Here is a 24,028-nt window from a genome sequence, read left to right on the forward strand (position 1 = left end):
GAGCTCAAGATGCAGCACTACTCAGAGAAAGGCACATCATTTTCCAACTGTAAAGGGGTGGGGGTTATTCAAAAAAGCATACAAAACATTTCCAGCAGCATTTGATCCCTCAGGCTTTAAGCATGAAAGGTGGATTTAATTTTTCATGAAATAGATTCTTACCTTGATCTAGTTCCTTGTCTGTTACTTGTCTCTCAAGCTGCTTCCTCAGTCTCTCATTAGTTTTTATGGAGTATTCTAAATGTTGTCTCAGAATTCTAATTTCTTGCAGATGCTCCATTAATAACTCTAAATAAACCAAGAGACCACTTGTTATTTAAAGAATATGTACTCCTGTCAAATCTAATGCCTGTTAATACTAAAAAATAATACAAAGCTGCTCAAAATGGCAGACATTAAATAGCTGATCCCCCAACAGTCTCTCTTCCATATAATCTGCAAACCGTGCATTTAGTGAAAACTCCAACTCTACATTTTTCCTTAAAACAATGGTCCAGTTTTAATGCTCTTTACATTTCTTCTTCCTACAAACTGTAGTAGATAACAATTTTATCTAGTCAAAACATTCCCCATACTGGGAAATGAATCCAAAGTTCTGCAATGCAGCTCCACACTCAGGCTTGACGCACCAATAGTATACATTTTTCCTTATAACAATATGAAGCTTACCAAAGCACCTCAGACATAAATTTGACTTTGACTTACACAATGCGCACCATAATAAATAAATCTGTTCTATCAAGTTTCATTACCGTACCTTTTCCTTCTTGCTTTGCCATTCTACAATTTTTCTTCCATTGGCTGTAAGTTTCAGCTTTGCTCAGGAACTTATCTGTTCTAACTGTCACTATCTTATTTGTCAGTTTATCCATGTCATACACTCCTGGTTTACTCTGCAATATTTTTCTCCTGAACAGTACGTGCTATCTCAGCTATTAAATTTTCATCACTGCCTATAACAAAGTACCGCAAGCATCACTTGTGCTTAGCGAAACTATCCAGGTCAAACATGACACCACTTATTAATTATGCAGCACTTACAATTCTCAAGAAAACACAACACTGGCTTTTATAAAATTAGAAAATCTCTCTTTTTCAATGTAATAATCTCTTGACAATTGTCTGTTTTCTCCTTATAACTTGTCTATTTAAAGACTGTCTGGAGTACTGTAAAAGATGATAGTCTAAAACAACAAAGACACAAAATATCATAGTTAATTTTGTTTCAAACAGGAGGTAGCTCAAATCGTTGTCATCTCTGTATGGCTTATTACTGAAATTGCAATGATTATGCAAGATACTGGAAAGCTGAAGCAGACAAACATTCTTCATTATTTCTTAATTAGTTCCCTTGTGTCTTATTTATCACATTTTCCCAATATCTAGCGAATCTTCAGTGGGAAAAAAAATTACCTGGGGGAAACTTGTTTGGCAGAAGCGCCAGTGTGCCATGCTGTCCCTCTAGGTCATGCCTGTGCTCAGGTGATCCAGGAGATGACTTTTCTGACAAATCAAAGTCAGACAAGCTATGAAGAGCAGATGGTACAGGTGAGTCATCCTTCAGTTGCTGGTACATTGTGGTGTTCTTCTCATTATCCCTTTTGTGCCAAACAAAACATTTTGAAATATAAAAATTATTGTATCACTTTGGAAGCATGAACAGAGAGCATGGTGTCAAATTTACAGGACACAGGCAAAGCGAGGGAATTTATGCGACAGAACATGACAAACGACTACACATCAGAGGTATATATCACGACTGAAATGCAGACCTCACTGAAGTCAGCAGGAATGATCAATGGACCCCAGCCTAGTGTGGTGTTCCAGTGCCAGGCAGTCACCTCCGCGTTAAGGGGACCTCAGGCTGCCGCGAACAGGCAGCTGAGCATTTCTGTAGTGCAGAAGAATCCCAGGCTGGCATAAAACCAACACATGCAGCATAACAACACCTGCTCTCTTCACCTTCAGCATAAGGGTGTTTTGAGAATGAACTCCAACAGCACTGTACTCCAGTGATGCTGAGCCAGCCCCCAAGGTCACAGAAGCAGAAAGGCAGCTGACTATCCCCCCTAGCAGATGCAATTAGGATAATATCTGAACATTACACAACAGTGTATTATGGCACATGTTTTATTTGTTCATGAAAGGCACAATCCGGGCAGCATCACGCTGCCTCTCAGTATCTCAGCTGTTTGAGGAGAAGCGGGGAAAAAACCCTTCATTTGTTTTCTGTGAATATTTTATTAACAAAATGGGTATTAATGAAACAGGCAACATAAGCAAAGCCCTCCCCAAAAGCAAAATGGTGGAAGTAGTGCTACAAAACATGGAGCATCCTTATCAACTTATCAAACAACCCTACATTTGATAAACATGCAATCGCACTCTTACCTTTGAGCTAATTCATTAAGTATAGTAACTTCCGTACCTATTGATTCTCCTGCAAAGCAGAAATAACCGATTAAAAGCAGACATTGAGAATTATACATTTTCCCCCTCCATCTTAAACTATTTAAATACAGAATGGTAAATCAAAGAGAAATTAGAGAAGTCAACAGATACTCAACACACTGTGTGTTAGTGTCAAATGCTGTACATGAGTAAAACTATTTATAGCCCAGGAACAAAGCAATAGCTTTCTCTGAGTGCAAAAAAAATTACTAGGTACCACAGATGCCGGATTTTACAGCTTTGGTGTTTTAGTTAGCGTACAGATGTAAAATACTGTGTTATATGGCAAAAGGATTAGAGGTACATGCCATTACTTCTTCAATAAAAATTATTTTAAAACAATTCCATCGCACTTGGATTTTGTCCACGCAGAGTCAGGCTAACCAGTTATCCTTAATAAAGGGGCATACACAAGATACTGCCTGCAATATTCTCAGTGGTATAGCGTGTGAGCACAAGCACAATTCAGTGCAAGAGACCTGGACTCAGGCACTAATTTGAATAAGGAAATAAAGAGTTCCGTGGTGTCACCTTGGCTCACCATATTTTAAAATTCTTGTGCAATTAAGCAAAAGTGGCAGGCAAGAGTTGCACAGCTGAAATTTCAGGGGAATGAACTGAAGGTCAGGATGGAAATGCAGAGACAGACGGTTGTTTATGCTTCTTCTTTACAGTCAATTCTTAGTACACTGGATGTTCTTTATAACCCTACAAACATCATTTTATTTTAATGTGTGATTCAGTGCAACACCATTGTGTTAGATATATTGAATTGTCTCTGTTGTCAGTGACTTTTCATAGTATATAGGATACCATCTGTTGGTTTAAAGGCATTTAATGTTTATTCACTACACAGTCTTCTCATTTGTAATGCAAGGAATTTCTGTAGCCACTGAAATCATTGAATACACTCAATCTTTTATTACACTGCTATGACACACTAGCCGTAATACCTTTTTCTCATATACAATTCCTTTATATGAGCAATCGAAACTGCAACATGCTGCCACTATCTTTAATGAAAGGCAGAATACAGATCACTGTATGGCTGGGTCCTGAATGTTTCTGAACAAAGTGATCACTTAGAGCCAATTTCAGGAAGACATGAGGGTCAGGGTCCCTATCTGAGGCCACCTCAAGCGTTTTGCTGAAGACGGCAGTTTTGCAGCTGACATCTGTGGAAGTATTGATAGTTGTTTGGGTCAGAAAGAGCAACACTTGCAACAACAGGAAAAGCTCTTTCTTGCTGAATTTCACTCATCTTAGCATCCCTTTCCCATCACTTTGCTACTAACTTTCTTCAGACTATGGACTGAAGGCCATATGCCTGATATACACTGCCTTCAGGTGACAACTGTCGATTTTGATGCTCATTTTACAAAACACGGTTGCATTTTAGCTACTATGAAAGAGAGTGAGCTCTTCTTAACCAGCTAGACTACGTGGCAGCAAGATACAGGTCTCTCAGGAAAATAATTAGAAAAGATCAGAGTAATACATCTCCTGATACGGTCCCACTTCTAGATGTTTAAGGCTTTGCCTTTCCTACGTAATGACTTGCCAAACAATAGGTAGGGAAACTGGGATAAACCAAGGACAAGAGTATTTTTAGGTCTGTAAGTTCCCATTTTTTCAGACAATATGGCAGTTATTACCTCACTGATAATTAAAGGGCTTTGCTTACCATACACATTACAATGTTTTTCCCTGGGTATACACTCCATTCAGCACTTGGCTTTCTCTACCACCAGGACAACACTTCTCTGGCCAACTTCGAGTTCCCTGCTCAGGAGGCTCTTGTTCTACTATTATGCCCTAAAGAAACCCTCAAACACACACTGATTTGCAATACCACAGCCTCTTAAATTCATGAGCTACTCAAAATTCTGAAAGGAATTATCTGCCTTCTAACCAAACAGATTTTACCTTTCTCCCCCCTGTTTTAATTTTCTATGTGCACCACTTGTGTGGGTTTCTCCATAAAGTCTATGGCTCTTTTTCTTGGTGTATCCAGTGACAGAGGATTTTACACCTGCATACAATTTAACACGTGTTATTTCTACAGGAATATCAATAATGTGCAAATCACCATGGTATTATCTTCCAATAGTCCAATGCAGGATTCCTTGCAGTTCCTTTAAAGGCTCTGGCCATAGAAAATTGATTAGATGGACTATTATATAATTTCTTCTTTTACTCTAAAAGCACAGAGCAGATCTCTGCACTGCATTTACCCGTCCTGCAAGCAACTGCGCTTTAGGGGGACAAGCTTCAGGAACCTGTAACTTTTTATTTTAGTATAAACATATATTGTGTTAAAAACCAACTGTGAACCATGCCCATGAGAGCCCTTCAATGGAGATACCTGGTGCTCAGGCACAACAAAGTCAGCTGGGCTGCTTCCTGAAACCAACTTGTAACTAAGCTATGACCACTATATTTTGAACAGTTAAAATATGCATGTGCTAAGACAAACAACTCAAAACAGAAGGTGTCAATACAGAGGACAACTACAAAAGTAAAATCCAGTCTTGCTGGGGCACTAAAATTTTACCTTCCAAGACAGTCTTCCCTATAAATCATTTAAAAGCAACTAAGAGGAATTAAGGTTTCCTTTTCACTAAAAAGGAAAAAAACCATCAACCAACAACAAAACCTTCAAATTTTGAGAACATTAATATATCTTAGACAATAAGCACAAAATACTGCTACTTACCATACAGGGATTTCCTTTCTAGTTTCTCAAACAATAGTACCGTTTGATTCAGTTGTTCACGGAAGCCTTCAGCAACATAATAATCTACATCACTGGCTTGAAGCAGTTCCTCAAAAGCTTTAATAAGGCTTGTCAGATGGTGGTGGTAAGCGACACAACCACTGCGGATCTCTTTAATTTGTTGGCTTTGAAAGGAGAGTTCTTGGGCTTGTGGATGAACTAATGAATCATATCTGAGAAAATGAAATTATCTTTAAAGTAATTTTCTGACCATAAATAACATTTAAATGTAAATTAAAAGTGAATTAAACTTATATTCCTAAGCTATAATTTTATGTCCCTCAATTTCATTTTAACGTGTTTTTACAGCCACAATGAGAAATATATTTTCTCTAACTGTTGAGTTTTGTATTTATGGACATAATTTGTGGGTTATTATCCTTCACTTAACTGCTTCATTTATAAGATGGGCAAAAACTAAGGTGACAACTTGTTTGTCCTCTTGGAAATAACCCGATGGTATGCAAAGATGCCAAATTAAAGTAAGTAAGAGTAAACACATCAGAATTTTTAAGAATACACATATTTTTCTTGACTGGCTCATATTTTGCTGGGTTTTTTTGTGGGGAGGAGTGGGGCAGGCTGGAGTTTCATTCACTATGGAAGAACAGATAGAGCTATCCCTTCTTCTGAAACTGTATGTATTTCCCACCAGGAGCACAACATTGAACTTTCTGAGCTGATGCTTTCACAGAGTCTGAAAATTCTGCACATCTCTGCATGTTTATTACCAGAGACATGGCCATGACAACCACTGTAGTGTCCAAACTCTTGTACTCCACAAGCCAAGATATAAATTTCAACTCAGATCAATTTAATTTATTCTGCACTTGCAGATACAACATCTCTTTTATACCACCAACTGTCTGCATTACGGACTTCTTTCTACAGGCTCATACATTAGTGGAGAGAAAAAGGGAGAGGATCTGAAAAGATGCAGGGAATCAAACAAAATATGGGGCATAAACAAAATCTATGATGTTGTGAGTTGTTATAGAATTTTTATTGTCATTTGTATAGGAAGAGATGCATAACTCATTTTTGGGTCTGTCACTTGTGACTCATGCAGGTGTCCTAGACAGTGGCCATAAAAACTTTACAGCGATCCATACTGTCTCAACCCTTAACTTACAGTTAGATCTTCCTTTGTAAAATGGATGAGGTATATTTTCAGGGTATGTAAATTTGTATGTACTGTGTAGGACAATTGTATTTTATGATAGTAATACTAAAAGATATACAATAGTCCATGTTGGTGGTTGCTCAGTGTCTCCAAACATTTCTACTCAAGCATTCTGAAGAAAGCCAAAAGGCTGAATACTTTTGTTATACTTCTGCCATTCTGTAGGCCCTCAGGATAATGACAATAGTACAGGAGGAAAAAAAAAAAAGGGGGGGGCGGGTGCTGAAAAGTTTTGGTCTTATGGGACCCCATTCTATGTCTCTGATTTGTAGATATGCTAGCCAAAATGCCGACCTTAATCTTACCATACAAAACCCAAGACGGATACTTTCCAGTCTCCCATAAATGATTTTCCAGCTTATGCTAGAAAATTTCATGCATAAATTTTTATATATATATATATATAAATAAAATATACATAAATATATTAAGTATATTCTATATACTTTTACATCATTCAAAGGAAGGCATTACAGCACTCAACTGAAAATAAATTACAGCTAGAGTGTAAAATTTTTGTTTTACACAGTCTGGTCACACAAACAGAAGGGCTAGTATGAATCTGCCAGCTAATTGCCCACGGAAACATTTCCATTCAAAATACGATGTTTCATTTTCTTACACTTGTCACCTGAAAAAAATCTGAGTCATGTAAAACTGTAATTCTTTGAGGACGGCTGACCTCTGTAATCAAAGAGTAACCTGAGGACATCTCACTTTGCTCAAGAGAGGATGTCTTGGAGCAAAGAGAGTTGTGGACCCAACGCGCAGGGAGACATGCAGGTGCCTGGCACAGAATCATTACAGTGATAGGAGCTTAACAGGAGCAGTTATGTTGTAAGAGAAATACTGTTTAGTACTTCAAGGCATCTTTTAACTAAATGTTTCCGTTGCTTTATGTTAATGTTAGCGAAATTTAGCCTTTACTCTAACAACACACTCCTGTTGTATATGTGTGAATAAAATTATCTTCATATTACTTTCCTGTGTTATTGGTATTGCTGTTTACAAAAAGGAACCTGAAACAGTAACAGCTTTACTCACTTGGATGGTGATGCTTCTCTCAGTTTGTTCTGAAGATCATACACTTCATCAAGATGCATATTTGCAATCTGCTCTTTTTCAAGTTCTGCCTCATTTGCTGATAGTAGTTCCTTAAGGTTTTCAGCTGTCCAGGTATCAGGTGCTTTTGAAGACTCTGAATTCCTATTTTCAGTGTGGATCTCATAATCCATCAGCTGATGGGCACTAGAAAATGTCTTGATTTCTTGCATAGTTGTATCTTGCACTTGTGTAACGTGTCCTTCCACAGGCAAGGCTGTGTCACTCAAAACTAGATTGGAAATACCACTTGATAAAAGCTGGTCAGAGGTCTGTAAACGAAACACTAATATTTTGTACTTCTCAAGCTCAGACTGCATATTCTTAATTTTTTGTTTCAGTTCTTCTATATCATCTATGACTTCACAGTCATCAAGTGCATCTGTATTTGTTACACTCAATTTGAGAGAACGCAGGCACTTGGAACCTGAATATGCAGTGGCTGAGTCAATGTCCTCATGTTCCATGGAAAAAAACTCTCCATCTATCTCTTTTAATGAACGCTGGATATTCATGTTGCTAATGTTATGATGATTTTGCATTTCTGAAAAACAGGAGGTTTGCATGTGAATATTAATATTTCTTTATCTGACATTCTGTTCTTAACAGCACTAGAATGAATTCATTTACTTCTATAATAACAGAATAAAAACGCAGAATAATTACAACTATATAATATTAGTTTTGAACTTTTGACCTCTTTCTATGATTTGCCCGTTAATACAACTTGCACATCAGATATTTCAAAACCCTTATCACCTTTCAAATAAACAATACTCAAAATACACTCACTTCCCAAATGACTGAAAATTACTTTTGCCATATGGAGTCCTGAATCACCACCGACGAAGCCCAGACCTATCCAGCCCCAAAGATAACCTCAAACATAAGGCACTGAGATTTAAAAGTAGACTCTATGACTTTAAATTGTTCTTCCTAAAACTTCTAATTAAACCTTCTTTTTCTCCTCACTTCAAGAATCTATACAAAACCAACTGGAACATAAAGTCAGTGGAATTTTAAAAAGATTACCAACAAAATAGTAAAATTTGAAAAAAGGGGCTTTAATGGCTTCTTTTTAACATGTGTTCTAAACAAAATCCATGAAACTGTTCAGTGTTAAAGGTTTTACTGACACTCATTTGGCATGCACATCACATCCCTTAGTTGACTTTGCAATTCACAAGTAATGCTAATCACCCCAGATTCATCAGACCAATAAAAGCTATATAGTCCTATGTATATTCTATGTTTATAGTTCTGGGTACGTTGAGGGCTGTATGTGTAAGCACCTGGGAAAACAGTTATTTTCTGGTTACCACTAAATTAAATTTTCTCCTTCTATTAGTTCTGCAAAAGATCGCTATGAATTAGAACCTCCCTTCTGGGAGTTAATGATTGATCTTGCACAGGTCTTAATACTTTCAAATTGGTTTCCATGGAGAATTCGAATGCCCAGGTTCAAGCTCTAAATTAGCACAAAATTTTGGGGGGCAGCAGGGGGTGGAGGAGCTGTATATGAAGGCCCAACTCAAGCCCAAGCACAAGAGAATAAAACCAAATATAACCCAAGAGCTGGAGAAAAATGAAGCAGCAACGCTGGGATATCAACATATTTGAAATTAAGGCTACGTGATGTTCTCTGCAGTACACAGCCTGCTGCACACCATTATGTATGTCATTCAAAAGGTGACAGAATCACAGGACAGAAATGCTTCCAAGAAAATGTCCGTCTATGAATTCAAGAAGACACACTGAATAAGGGAAGGCAACACTTAAGTTCATCAGCTTCTGCTCCTCCTCTACCAGTTGGCTGCTGCAGTAACACAGATGTCAAAGAAGGTTGCAGACTGAGATGGAAAAAAAACAGATACTAGATGAACTCTTAAACTCTGCAATCCTGATTTCATGCAAATGTTCCAGATAACAAAAAGAGGAAATAAAACCAGATGTTAGGGAAGAAATATTTCTGATTAGAATACTGGTTATGGTTTTAATGAGACACTGCCCTTTAATGAAAGGACAACTAGCCAGCTCTCTGTGCATATATATGTGTCCGCGCACACAAAGGGCACACACAGAGCACGATCCTGCTAACCAACTCACTGGCTTCAACGAAGCTACTTATCCAAATAAAATTAATGATGTGACAAAGGATTACAAAATTGGTCACATCCTCTGTACTCTATACACAACATGCTAACCAGGTTATTCAAGCCCTCCTGAAGAAGACTAATGGATGATACAGAAACACGTAATACACAGTGTTAAGCCTATTTACATTTTCATTAAACGATTCCATTAGGTTTCAACCTAGTTGAATGCCTTCAGATAATTCAGATAAGCAAAATTCTATCATTCAGTTGCTTCATTCCAATAGTTCAGAACTAGATGCAGAAGCAGTAAGTAACAAACATTTAATTCAGAGAAGAGTTCAGAAGTGAGGACATTAGCAACAGAGATCAGAGTTAGGCATACAACTCATTATTTTTACTGGAAAGCGGACTCATAAATCCCTGTGGCCCTTCTGAAAGCATAACCCTTATAAAAGACCAGCTTGAATTCTTAGAGCAATTAATCCATACGAGCTAAGAAAATTAGATTTAAAACCCACAAAAAATGGCAAGGGAGACAATTACCTGCAGTAATTTACAATTTTGCACATTTCAGAAGGAACTAGAGTTTTAAAATTTCTTCTTTTTTTTTTTATACTACACCATATAAATGCTATACCTTGATAGTTTTGCTGATCTCTGTCCATCGCATATTCATTCTTGCCCCCTGTATCCAGATCAACACCTTGCAATTCCACCTGGACCTCCCTATTATCCAATTTGAGCAATGAGTCAACTGAATAGTGGGGGAAGGTAAAACAGATTATCAGTAAGTGGCTGAAAAAAAATTAAGTGGGGATAGTTAAGCCAAAAATAAACAAAAAAACCCCCAAAAAAACCCACACCCACAAACCCAAATCTGGCCCTCTTAGAATTTGAAACGGGAAAATTATCTAAGGAAGAACTACTATTGAAAATGTAATACAAACACTACTGGTCATATGAGAGAGCATTTGCACGTGTCTTTAAAATTATAAGGCTAAGTACTAAGAACGTGAATTGCAAAAGCTTCCTACCAGCAAATGAAGACAGACATTTGCAAGTTCCCTTTGTAACATAACAGTTAATCGATTTTTAGTGCATTTTTAAATGTTTTACATTAAGCTTAGAGAAAAGGCTAAAAAGTTTTGCCAATATGAGCATTGATCATAAACTAATCTCCTGCAATCTCCCACTGCATCAAGTCCCAGAATTACTAAGCGTGCAAAATAATTGTTACCCAGGGTAAAGAAATCAGCGCAGAAAGGCAATCACAGGACTGCAGTCCTAACAGGCTCTGATTAATTTCAGGATCCAGTTCAAAAGTACTGCCCTTCTCAGAATTCTTCATGGATTTTTGCACCTACCGAATTAATTGCTGTGGTCCCATCACCTTAAAGTATTTCCAGTAAAGTTGTGCCATATCTATCCCCTACCACAATAACGTTACCATTAACAACAAAGTCTCTGCAACCTCTGTGCTTGACAGTGGCTCACTTGCTACTTGATTGAATCTTATTTCTTATATTTACACTTCATCTCTCCCTCACCTATCCTCTACATCTCTATTCAATTTTTAATCTATACTGCTAAGCGCATTTTTATTTCTCTTACCACTCCAAAACTTTATATAATACCCATTGTTCTCTGCCTTACAATTTGTCATACTTTCCCGATCCAGATACTTTGTCAACAAGTGACTTTAAATTAACCCAGCCACACTGGAAACAGACACAGATGACTTGACAGATCAGTGGAATATTGGAAAAACTTATTTATGCAGCATAAACAAATACAGTAGTTTTATACTCTCCTGTCTCCATTACAGACAGTTTCATTAGACTTGGCATCCTATAAAGGAAATTTTTCATTCACCTAAACATTGACATATATATGTGTATGTGTGGGCACCCTGTGAAACTCTCATTTATTATAATCTTTACGTGATGTATACACAGCACTTTCTATTCTATATGAAGCTGTTTAAAATTCTAGCAACAAAGATAAAAGAAAAAAAAGGTGGTTTTCAAGGTCTATACATATTTGACTACCCACAAAAATCTTAAGATTAAGCAGCATTGTACATATGTAAAAATGATCTGGTTTTACTTTTTACTACAAGAAAAGAAGCTGGTATTTTAAGCAGAATTACAAGTCATTATGTCTGCTCTTTATTTACCTCTCACTGATGTGCTTTCCTGTGCAGGCTCTTCCTGAAGGTTTGCAGTTACAGACTGGTTCAATAATAACTCTCCATTTGTCTGTGGCTGAGATTGATTGTTTTGTTCTTCACGTGCTTTCAGACCCTCACAAGGCGCCCTGGTACAACACTGTAGTTTTGAATCTGACTTCTGCACAGAGGAGTTCAAAGGCACGTTTCCTAATGGTTTGGCTGATCTTAAGAGAACGGGCAGACGGGACTTCTTGGGCAGGTAAGCAGAATCAGTCTGAAAAAGGCGTGGAACAAAATGGGAAGGCAGTAGCTCACATGTAACAGTCAAGTAACGGAAACATAAACAAACATTCCAGGAAATTTTCTTGTCAGAGCAGTCAGCTGTCATGTTAGTTTTGAAAATAAGATCGCAACACCCTTGCAACATGAAAAACAAACATTCAGAGAGAAAAAACCCTATCCCACTGGTTCGATTTCCTGTAAGTACCTGCTACTTACGCATCCACAGCCACACAGCGAATGACTTCCAGTTCATGAAGCAAGACATCAAATACACCATTGACTAGCAAAGGCTTTTAATCAGTAGGCATATGAGTTAACTTTGAATTTGTTTATGCCCTAGGAAAATACTTTCTCAACCAAACTGACCTCTCTCTAACTGCTACTTCCCACTCTCCTTGTCTATATCATAAATGTCTGACAGCCCAGTAACTGTTTCCCTTAAACCTTAAATCCTTTTTTTGTTGTTGTTAATTGAGGATACTCCTAATTTTTCACAAATTCCTGAACATATTTTCCTTTCTTCTTTTTGTCTCCACCCAACAGGCCCTACTACATACCAGCCCACTTTCCTGCCACTGAGAAAATCAACATAGGTTTGCATCTGCCACAGAGGAAATCTATTCTGCCAGAGAAATTCTTTATGAACAAAAATAGCTTCTTCACACATTGCTTCTGCAGGATTCCCATTTCCTACTGTAACAGACATTCCATCACTGGAGATTGGGGGAAAAGTTAAATTTCTTAAGTCATTACATTTTAGCCTCTCACCTTTTGAAGTCTCTGCATAAAATGAACGTGTCCTTGCTTAAACCACAGAGCATAAAATAGTGCTATCTCCAAAAAGATAAAAACATGCTATATGTTGATGAGAGTTATGGAATTGTGTGTAATAATAATAAAAATCAATAATGGAATTTTCAGATAGATTTAGTATAGTTTTTTGCTGTTCATTTGCTTCACCAATGGCGTAAATCCCGTAATTTCTTTTACCACCCAATGTATTCTGAAATACCTTTCCACATTCATTTCTTAGCAATTATAGTCTTTACACAATTTAAAATAATAAAAAGCAAGTTCCATTTTCCTAATGACATACTCAATTCTTTTTGTACATACATGACTACAATATCATTTGGAGACTGAAAAATAAATCCGGGCAGGATGAACTTCCTGCTAGTTTTACTAAACTGCACTAATAACGTCAAGCAATTTCCAGCTGTCTCAGGGTTGTTGTACAGACATATACGTCACCCAGATTACCCAAAGTCCAGTTCAGCTGGCTACATGAAATTATTTACAAAAGCCATTCAGAAGCAAAAGAGACACTGCATTAGTCCAAACAAAGCTTTTAAAGCAACTGACTCAGGGATTGCATTGAGGTTGCGACTGATTAAACTGGAGAGGAATCTGGAAAATGATGAATCAAAACAGTATTTCAAAACTCAGTGAAAACAGGAACTTGAGAAAAAAGAGAATTGCAGAAAGAACTCTAGCTGTTCCCTGTGGGGGGTAGAGAAGCCTTTACTCGCTGCCTTCACAGACCGTCCTTCATTCCCGAGAAGACAGACCAGCAGCTCAAAGACATCGTTAGTGTTCTTAAGCAAGGCATCAAAAGCAAATCTTCACTAAGAGACCAGCTAGGTCCCCAAACCCCTTCTCCCTCTGCTACCCACCCTTACTCTAAGACTGACTTCCACCTGCCCTCATCTCTTCGCCTGTGTGTCTCTGGAGCACTACCCTGAACAGCGCCGACACGAACCGATGGCAAAGCTCATCCACTCCTTCTTGTCCAGACTAGCCAAGGCATCCCAAAGATGCAGGGACAGCTATCGCTGCAGCCAACCTGCCAACCATGAATGACCAAAGACCAAATAGACTACGAACATTAAAAACGGCCCAAGAGCATTTCTATTATTACCCTCTTTCCTCCCCAAACATTTTTTTTTTTAAAGGTAGAAAATTTACTTGCAGGAATGAAACCTTAAAAGACCAAGAATGCACCTGAAGATACTGAGATAGGTTTTGATTACGTGTAAATCATTTGGTGAAACAAGACATAACTTTTGTGAGTTAGGTTTTGATGTTTCAGGAGTATCATAATCTACTGCTTAAAACTGGCATGAATTTTCTAGGGTGTCTGCCACGGACCAACTGTGCATGCCAGAATCTTTTCCTTAAAATCTCGAACTATACTGAGACACTTACGCCTGTACAGAACAAAGTCCTATCAACATCTCTTGGTTTACAAGCCCCTTCAGAACAATGAACCCAACAAGAACAGGCCAGAATAAAAATGAACTGTTCCCAGTTGCTAGCTCACAGAAATCTCTTGATCACTGAAGTCATGGATACCATTCTTTGCAGAAGGTGCTACAACATTCTCTATTAGCAGTCCACAAAATCAAAAGCAATTCTCTCTTTTGTCTGCTCTGCTAAGATCTTCAAAGAGTTTTCAACTTTACTTCTATAACAGCTACTGAAACAATACACGTGAACTCTTTAGTAGACACTTTTCCCACCTCTTTGTTTGGGATCACAGACTGCCTGCATACAAAAGGCTTGAAAACTTACCTGGCACAAGCAAGTTACATCTGTACTCACAGAGCAGACCGCACCTAGGCTCCAAACAAATATGAAGAACTGCCCCCACAGTTTTATAGAGTACTACTGGTCACACTTGTCCAAAAGCAAGACACAATGATAAGATGTTAATACAACACTAAAATTAAGAGTTGAGTTTGTTGAAATCTACCATTAACTCTTCACCAGCATGCTCTCAGACATTATGTAAGCCTTCAATTTTCTAGACTGCATTTGCCATTCAAACTTAATAAGCTATCAGTTCAGAATGCTCCGGGTCCGCACATTATGAACATCTATGCAGAGATGCAAGGTAGTACAGAACCAAGCCATTATGCTATGAACTCTCTCTTTTTCCAAAAGCTATATTTACTAGTATCTGGTCCCAGTGAGGATTGAAATTCAATTAATTAACGTTCTAAAGCACACTGAAGTATGTGATGAAAAGCTCTGAACATTAAGAACAATTATCTAAAATAATTTGGCTTACATCTCTTTTTCTAATTTTAAAAATTACACAAAAGCAAGATTTAGTATTAGAAATGAAACATATTTTTCCCTTTTATACATCTATTCCCTAAGTATCAAAAAGAGAATCTTAAATAAACTTACTTCATTTGTTCTCCTTGTAAAGAGAAGTCTTTCTTGCTTTTCACCCTTCTTACACATGTTTTCTTGCTGATGTTCTCTTTCTGCATTTAATCTTGAATATTCTGGGTTTTCTTCTGAGGCTCCTGTTTTGCCTTCATGTTTGACTCTCATGACATTACTCTCTAAAGTCATTGTTTGTGTAGCTGCATCTTTCAATTCCACTTTCAACAACTCAATATCCTTATTAATCTGTGGCATTGCATCTGGATAAGGCTTCTCTTTCCCATCAAAAGTTGATTTCAATTCTACTTGCTGCTTTAAGAATTTATTGACCTGCTTGAAGTGCTTGAGTTCAGCTCTTAGTTGAATAATCATTTGCCTAAGATCTTTTTCATCCTTTTTCTCTATATCTTCACTTGAACATTCTTCGTCAGTTGTGTTCAGATGATCTAACAGTTCATTTACAATTTTCATTTGTTCTTGTCTGCTGTACTCGGGAAAGAGAAGGCATGAATTTTGATTTTTATTTAAGCAAACAAGAACACCTTCTAAGAAACTCTTTTGCAGTATCTTGACATATTTGAAATTCCCAGGGGATTCCGTTTTACTTGCTAATGAATCACTCACTAACAAACAGAATTTCTGAAGCCTTTTCACAACATGAGTTATATGGGAAGTTACCTCATCAGTGCTTTTCTCCCGTTTATGACCATATACGCTCTACCACCCCTCTCCCCATTCATGAACAGGTACTTAGCATCTGGTACATAAATCGATTGCTTACCTACCACAGCAGTATAAGAAATATGAATCGATATTCAAAAGAGTTTACACTCCAATTTAACTACCTTAAGAAGAAAATTCTGCCAAAAATACAGGAGACGCTAGATGTCGAGCTTTTCTGAAAATCTATCCCTTAATCTATTTCTAATATAACAGGAAAGATGGAACCTAAGAAAGCAGCCAAAAGCCTGCAAAAACAGCTCAATACAGACCATCAAACTGCCCCACAGATACCTCATGGTCCATGGACAATAGTTTGGAAAGCAATGTTTTAAGAGAAACTGAAGCCAAATAAGAGACATTTAAAGCCTAAGCAAGCCCTCAAATTCTACAGACGATTTCATGTGTCCAATAGAGAGCTGTTTGTGCCACTAAACATAAAAACCAGCATTTAAAACAACTGCATTTGTATGGCTAGCGTTTGAAATGGTAGAAGCTAACTAGGCTTTTTATATCTTTCTCTGGCATCTGATGTCATCAGTGAGAATTCAGTTGTGCAACGTACAGGCTCATCACCAGTCAATCTGGTCATTTGTATGTGAACATAGAAAAGATGACACACTAGAGTGGTAAAGAATCAGTCATCAGCAGACTTCTGTGTAAAGTTAACAAATAAAACAATGTTACCTATTAGTCTTCTAATGGAGTAGCATCTCCTCATTTACCATTAACTAGTGCTTTGACAACTAAGACCATTTAAGCCTGTTGCAGAGTTTTAAACAGTAATAATGTAAAAATAAAGAATTGCTTGAGTAAAGTCAAGTGCAGGACACGCCTGAAGACCAAACCCAGGATCTGACATGTGGAACCCCACAGGATATTCTGCGCCCACCACGGCCGAGCAGAATGGATATGGAAGGTCAATCCCATTACTCTCCGGAAAGCACTGCGGCTGGCTGGCAGAACAGCTCAGGCGGGCGCTGCAAAATGTCACGCAGTAACGTGCATAGTCATTAGAGCATGGAGAGAACTAGGAAAGGAAAATGAGAAGGATCCCCACCAAAGCTCTAATTCAGTTTTCAACCAGGAGATTAAGTGGTGTAAGCATGAAATTGGAGGAAAGCAAAACTAGTCAGGGGGTAGTTTTTCTATACAGCCTATTGCTTGGTATTGTCCAGTTGCTATGGACATGAGCATTTCAGATGGGAACTGATCAAACCATAATGTAACACACACACACACACATATATTTTCTCCTGCATAGCAAGTGACCTCAGTACTTAAAACATGGTTCATCTCAGCATAGTCCTAGGAGTGGTTACAGTGGAATAACCAGCTAGCTGCAGGACATGGGCCCAGATTCCCAGAGCGGCTGACAGAGAGCAAACCTCTGCCCGAGCAGTTCAGATGAAACGACAAAGGCTGCAAAGCACACAGCAATGTCCATTCAAAATTAACCCTGTAAAACAGTCATTGTACCTCCAATTCCTCCATCCTCATTTCCGTAAACTTACAATTTTTAAAGCAGTACAGTGCCATCCCCTTCACCACACTGCCTTTCACCGGCCTGTGCTCTCAGATAAAAGTACCACCTGTTACCATCTGATCCCTTTAACACTGCTAGATTCCATCCTGAAAACAATCAGTCCCTATAGTAAAGCTTCGTATATCAGTAACTTTGGAGAGTTTTTTTTCTTGTAATGGGTTTTTCGTAAGGATTTCTACTGATAGTATGTTTCCTAATTACTTAATTGCATGATAGACTAAAATGGCTCTGAAGGCGCCTTGCCAATCTCTCAGGTAAATTAGACAGTGCCATTATCTAAATTCACTTTAGCAAAATTACTTTATTCTCTTCTCAAATAGAAATACTGTCAAAAGCAGCGCACATCCCTCATACTTACGTAGATTCCAGTACAGATGTTCTATTTTCTCTTAAAAGAGATGTGAGCAAGTTCTCTTCTGTTTCATGTTCACTCATTCCTATTCTGCCAAAGAGTTTGCCAGTTGTATCGTGTTCAAACTGAGAGTTATTTGGACTCCTGTAATGTCTGTCTTTGCAGAAACTCTCTGAATGGCCTGCTGGAGTTACCTGTTAAAAAATTGCACACATTTTCTTATTACACAGGTATGCAATGTTCTATTAAATTCAGGGCTGTAATCTTTTTGTAATCAGGTTTTGTAATTCCTGATGCTCTTTATCTACATTAAGAAGCATCCACAGACATTTCACTTGCTATTTATTAATAGAAAAACTAATTAACATCTATTTCATATGATTAATTCATAGTGATCAGTTGTTTAGTAAGTAGTAAGTAGATTTCCCTGAAGGTCTTTATCTATGAAGAGGTATGAAACTTCTGGAACGTTGCCTGCAGATTGCAGGTAACTTTTTATTAGTTCACCTTTGAATCATCTGTCTTTACAGTACAAAATTCTGTCCTGGGATCCCCAGACGCAAGCCCTGATGGCCAGGACAGGATGCAACCTGAAGTATTTACAAACTGCCAACTTTTTGTATGCAACACTATAGAAGTGTCCTAGGAAATTTCCATAGGGGACCTCTCCAGTAATTCAACCCCCATTTATATCAATGGAAGTCTTCCGTATCAATTACGTGAGAGTTCAGACTAGGCCCATTTGGACACAATTTCCATCAGCAGACATCAGCAGCGAGGGGTTCAGATGTTTAAAAGTCAGGAGTACCTTTACAATACATCACTTACCTGTTTATCCACCTCACAAGGAAAATCCAAGGAAACTTGAAGGCATACCTAGTAAACAGAGAAACACAGAAATTACAAATTTTGAAGAACAGAACATCATTATTCTTCAACATTACTAACCAAAATGCCCCTTTTTGTGTCATATTTGAGGAAGTTATAATTTTTAAACCAGAAAGGTTCAACTTTAATTGCACTCTATGATCCTCTAGGTCCCTTGCAATGTGAATTATGTTATGATTCCATGATGCTTTATATTACATTGCTTTTGAATGATAGAGGAAAAGGACAGCAGATTCCTGTACATATGAAAACACAGGTAACAAGCTACCAACACATCAAGTATTTCAACCCTGAATATACAGCATTTTTTCCTCAATCATAGCAGTGAGTTGATCTGAGACAATTTGTACTATAGGCCTGGCTGCAATCAAAGCTGAAGATTGGGGGGGGGGGGGGGGGGGGTGTGTGTGTAAAGAAACATAGTTCCAAGGGACTTTATGTCATCTCTATTAAGGCAGATTATGAGTCCTTGAACAAGAGAAAACAAGGACCAGAACGAAAGCTATCTTCACTGCAAAACCCTAGCAGCAGAAAAATACAGGAATAAGCTTTCAGAAACTCTTCAGGATAACTATTAGTTGAAAGCAAAATCAGATACCAAGAAAAGTATATTTTGTTTGTAAAAGACTTTGTGTTCTAAGAAAATATAAACTTTTAAAGGCATGCAGAGAAGAAAGTATTGTAACATAATGCACCCAGAGCAGAGTCCTACCTGACTGACCCTCTCAGAAAATTGACTGTTCTGCATCTTCCTGTCATTGTCACCATCTTCCATCTGCATCACAGGCTCCTCTGTTATTTCAAGACACTACACAAAGTATGGAATGACATGAAAATGTAGCACAAAAAAAATACTGTGATATGAAACATGCATAAATAAGTCAGTGACATGTCTTAAAAGAAAAATAAAAAAAGCCTGTAATACAAAGTAACAAACACAGAATTAGATTTCTTAAACAAGATCAAAGAAAATTAATCTAAAACCCAGGAATTACTCATATTAAATACAGTGAAACTGTATCTTACACATTCCTTCATTTTTATTTAACCCTTTCTCCTCAGAATTTACAAAAAATGTAAAAATCACAACCTTTTCCGGCAAAGGACCTCTGTATCTTCAGTCATGTTCTCATTGTGCCTATTTTATTTTCCAATTTCCAGAATTTATTTTCATTTGCTACACAATTTAGGCTCTTCTCCAGCATCCAAGAAATAGATGCTTTCAAAACAAAGCACATGTAGCTTGCTGTACACTAAAAAGATTTACTGTAACACTGAAGGTTACAATCTGCTGTGTCTTGCCTAGATTTGCCCATTTGTAGCAAACGGTGCCAAATCATCTTTTTCTCCCAATTTTCCACAGAACCTAATCCACCTCCCATCACTAATACTTCCTGAGCAAGGAGGAGGAGGAGGAAGTCCTGTCACCAGCATTACTGACAGTAAGACCAGAATCCCTTTGGTTTGCTGGATGTTACATCCCAGCAACAGACCCGTGGGCAAGGGACGAGGTGTGCACGTTGCTCCTCTCTCAGCAGCAGCAACGACCACAACTGCGCGAGCTTCATTTATACATGGTTCACAGGGAACGTCTTCTCTTTGCTTACAACTCACCTCCTTTACTCAGCTTGCTCTGGAGGCGAGGACAGAATTTAGCCTTGCCTATGTCAGTTTAATGTTGATCATCATAAAACTGCTTATTTACAAAGAATTATTATATTCAGTAGCCACGTTCTGGTACAGCCTGTCAGACAACCCGAGTACAAGGCTGGTCCTACGTCCCATTTTGGGATCCACCACGAGTGACCTGCAGTTACCATGCTCCACCACTCCCCTGAGAGAAGACCAGACTGGACATTTCTATCATCTTGGTCCATAGTCACATTTCCCAATCTAATAGAAAAAGACAGTTATTTAAGACCTTTGCTGCTAACATCTCATTAAATAGTGGAAATGTGCAAAAGCATCAGTAAATATCAACGATGCTACAGCTAAACTGTAGGTAGGATACAGCACTGACACAGAGGATCCAAACCTGCATGGGATAAAAATTTTAGCCTTAAAGCCCCTGTGGCAATAATACAGCACGGTGTGTATAACAGTTATATTTTGGTGTGACTTGGCCTAAAGAAAAATTACCTTAAGACAAGAAAAGATGAATCTTGAGCATAGTTACAGAAAATTGGGATTATAGGTACAGAGACTCAGATGATGGACTGGAATGAAAGAAACTGGTGTCTAGGGGTCATGGATGTGATATTTATAGCTTCGATGGATATACAGCACAGTGCTGAAACTTACGGCATGAAAAGAGAAACCTGCTTCCCCAGTATCACATGCTGGAAAGTCTTGGCTCACAGCATGTCAGCCCAGCCGCAGACAAACAGGATTCTGCAAGGAGCATTATTTTTGCTTCCTAAGAACACTGGGACTTGAATGCATGTGTGGGTTTTGATTTTTTTAAATTAAGTATGCATAGAAGATGGGTGCATGTGTGCGTGTGTGTGTGTATATATATGTGAAATAAATGAGAAAAACCTTTTTATCTTCCAAACCCTAGCAGTATAAGCAGCTCTAATGGTTTTAAATATGAATTTTAAAGGCAGAAACTGGATGGTGCAGCATATTAATGTATTTGCCTTTTACTATTAGAAATCTATATTGAAAACTAACTTCCAAGTCACGTTTGAATTATTTTTGTATTTCTCACTCAGACTTGGTTTTCTAGGACAACACAACGTAAAGACAATCTGAAAACCGAAGGAAGACACAGACAAAATTGTGGTATATAGCGTGGGCATGCATTTTAAAATGATCTTTCCATTGTAATCATGGGATGCCAAAAGTCCGATAACACTAACTATTACAAAAATAAAAAAACTGTTAAGCTTTAATCTTCCATGTGTAGATTCAGGACAAACCCTGAATTTGTCTATTCAAAATACACTTGCACACATAATTTATCCACTCAATGCAACTACCTGTTATGACTCAACATTTTTAGTATATGCTTTTCCCAGGCCAATATTTTTTTTGGTAAGTGATGATTCTTAGAAGTCTAGATTCTTAGAAACTACGACATAAGACCAACAGGATATAGCACACTATTACAACAAATGACTGCAGTTTGAGCCTGGTCCTATGGTCCTGTATCTGAGAGGCTGAAAAGAAACTTTCTGTGCTCCAAGGAATACAAACTAATGTTCAACAAAATATTAAAAAGAAAATAAGTGTCTTAAGGCCAGAAAAAAAAGTCTACCAAGAATAACCTGCCTGTTTAAAGTATTTCCTTGGAGACTGAAAACCTTGAGAATGTTTTTCCTAAATGAACCACTGATATGCTTGGTTTGCAAAGATCCCTGGAGCCCTGAAGGCTGAAATCACTGAGACTGCTTCTCTCAGAGAAAGCAGATGTTCAGAGGACAGGACAAAAACAACCTTTTTCTCTCCTCTGCCTCCCTCCCAACACAAACATGAAGCCAAGAAATAGAGTACTAGGGCCTGTCAGACCACTGGGAGATGCCCTGCAGAGGCACCAGCATGCAGACTCATCGGATCTGTGCTCCGGCTTTGTGAAGGAAAAGAAGGATGGATATGTTTTAAGAACCTGAGAAGGCTACATCTTCCTGTGTCTGTCCAAATTCTTCTTATAGCACATATGTCAGTGTCATCTCAGCACTACCTGCCAACAAATTCTAGCCCAAAATACACACAAGAAATAGAACTTTGCATTTTTTTACAATGGTTATTAGTATGCAAAACACATTGATGTCACAAACCATAACCTGAAATCCCGGTTGCCATTTATTGTCAAGATTGATAAAATGGTACCTTTTAAACTAAAAAGTTTCAGTTTTGCATCCTTTCACTTTTGAGCTCCATAGTATTATCATTCTAGCACAGGTTAATATATCATATTTTACATTCCTATATCCTTTACCAGAATGTTGAGGTCTATTTATATTTTACAAGCTTCACTCTCTGTCATTCTACATCTATTTTCACAAAGACGGCTTAAGTATTCCTGTATGCACTTTTCATGCCAAGACAAATGCAGAATCACACAGTATCTTGTCACGATGATCTTAGCACAGGACATTAATTCCTTTGGTACAACTACAGCATCAGTGGGGGTGCAGCACCCTCTGCAGGGTGACTAAAATATTAATCTATAGAAACTGCACACACTCGGAAACAGATTGCCCACACGCTTTTCATGCAAACCTATTACAGTAACATGTATATTCATTATTTTAATAAAAGCTATGGCACCCTTAAAGGTCAATCTATAATTTAAAACATATTTCAATTAAAGATACCATGAGTATGCCCTAAAACTGAATAAGCAAGAATATTTCATGACCTTTGATTACTTCTCCCTGTGCATGTGCAGCACATATGGTAAAAGACATGACCCTTTTTCCAGGGTCTTGAGGAATAAACTGTCCTGCAGAAAACTCAGTCCCGGACCTCAAATTAGACAATCCACACATAACTGTTTCGAACTATTCCTAATTTTCTGTTCTCTTGAGTTTAATTCAGAAATACAAGACACAAAATACTAGCGGCATCATTATCCCTTGTACATTTTTTCCTTCCTATTCAGTATGTTGTGCACAACAACAATGTAACTGAAAGCAAAAACCACAACAGAATATAAAGAAAAGTACTACAGCAACATTTCATGTAATACTTTATAACAAGCTAGAAGGTTCACTATAATCTACCAGAGCCTCCTGAACGTCCTTCATCATCCACACATAGTAAGATACGTGGGGACACAGCACCCAAAATCCTTCTCAGTGGAAGTATTTTGCCAAGAACTCTTCTTCCCACAGCTAAAAACAGCCTTAGCTTTGGGCAAAACAATAAACACCCAGCAACAACTACTTCCTCGCACCTCTCACAATCTACCACAATGCTGGCCACTTCTTCATATACCTCTATATTCTGCATGAAGGCACAGCCATGCATTTAAGTGACCTGAAGTGCTATTCTCTCTTTTTTGGCTACAGTGAACCCTGGCTGTTTTGCAGATGCAGAGATACAAACTAAGCTCCTACAGAATTAGAAACAGTGTGACAATGACTCTTGAACAGGAGACAAGCACACTTCCTATAATAACTGTTATATAAGATATTGCATTCTTTGTAAAATTAACTATTTCCTCCCTTTTCAATTGACAAAACAAATAGATCACAGACCCAATTAATATTTTAACGTGTATGTTGTTTCCTTAAAATCAACTTGACACATCACTGAACACTTGCATTGAGCTGATTCTGTGTT

At 37.9% G+C, this 24,028-nt stretch overlaps 1 protein-coding gene across 6 annotated transcripts in view; it reads right to left on the reverse strand.

The window, feature by feature from the left end:
• The window catches only part of CDK5RAP2 (CDK5 regulatory subunit associated protein 2), an 83,336-nt gene that overhangs the window by 19,994 nt on the left and 39,314 nt on the right, over nucleotides 1–24,028 (reverse strand). For all 6 annotated transcript variants that reach the window (XM_056350805.1, XM_056350810.1, XM_056350804.1 and 3 more), the window contains 11 exons: nucleotides 19,452–19,547; nucleotides 18,680–18,727; nucleotides 17,858–18,045; nucleotides 15,252–15,717; nucleotides 11,784–12,051; nucleotides 10,245–10,361; nucleotides 7,455–8,055; nucleotides 5,168–5,400; nucleotides 2,392–2,440; nucleotides 1,414–1,598; nucleotides 163–288 (listed from right to left, as the gene is read on the reverse strand). In XM_056350805.1, coding sequence (XP_056206780.1) covers nucleotides 163–288; nucleotides 1,414–1,598; nucleotides 2,392–2,440; nucleotides 5,168–5,400; nucleotides 7,455–8,055; nucleotides 10,245–10,361; nucleotides 11,784–12,051; nucleotides 15,252–15,717; nucleotides 17,858–18,045; nucleotides 18,680–18,727; nucleotides 19,452–19,547 — 2,377 coding nt within the window. The remainder of the gene's footprint in view (nucleotides 1–162; nucleotides 289–1,413; nucleotides 1,599–2,391; nucleotides 2,441–5,167; nucleotides 5,401–7,454; nucleotides 8,056–10,244; nucleotides 10,362–11,783; nucleotides 12,052–15,251; nucleotides 15,718–17,857; nucleotides 18,046–18,679; nucleotides 18,728–19,451; nucleotides 19,548–24,028) is intronic.

This window comes from Falco biarmicus, chromosome 9 (assembly GCF_023638135.1).
Source record: "Falco biarmicus isolate bFalBia1 chromosome 9, bFalBia1.pri, whole genome shotgun sequence".
NCBI classification, from domain to species: domain Eukaryota; kingdom Metazoa; phylum Chordata; class Aves; order Falconiformes; family Falconidae; genus Falco; species Falco biarmicus.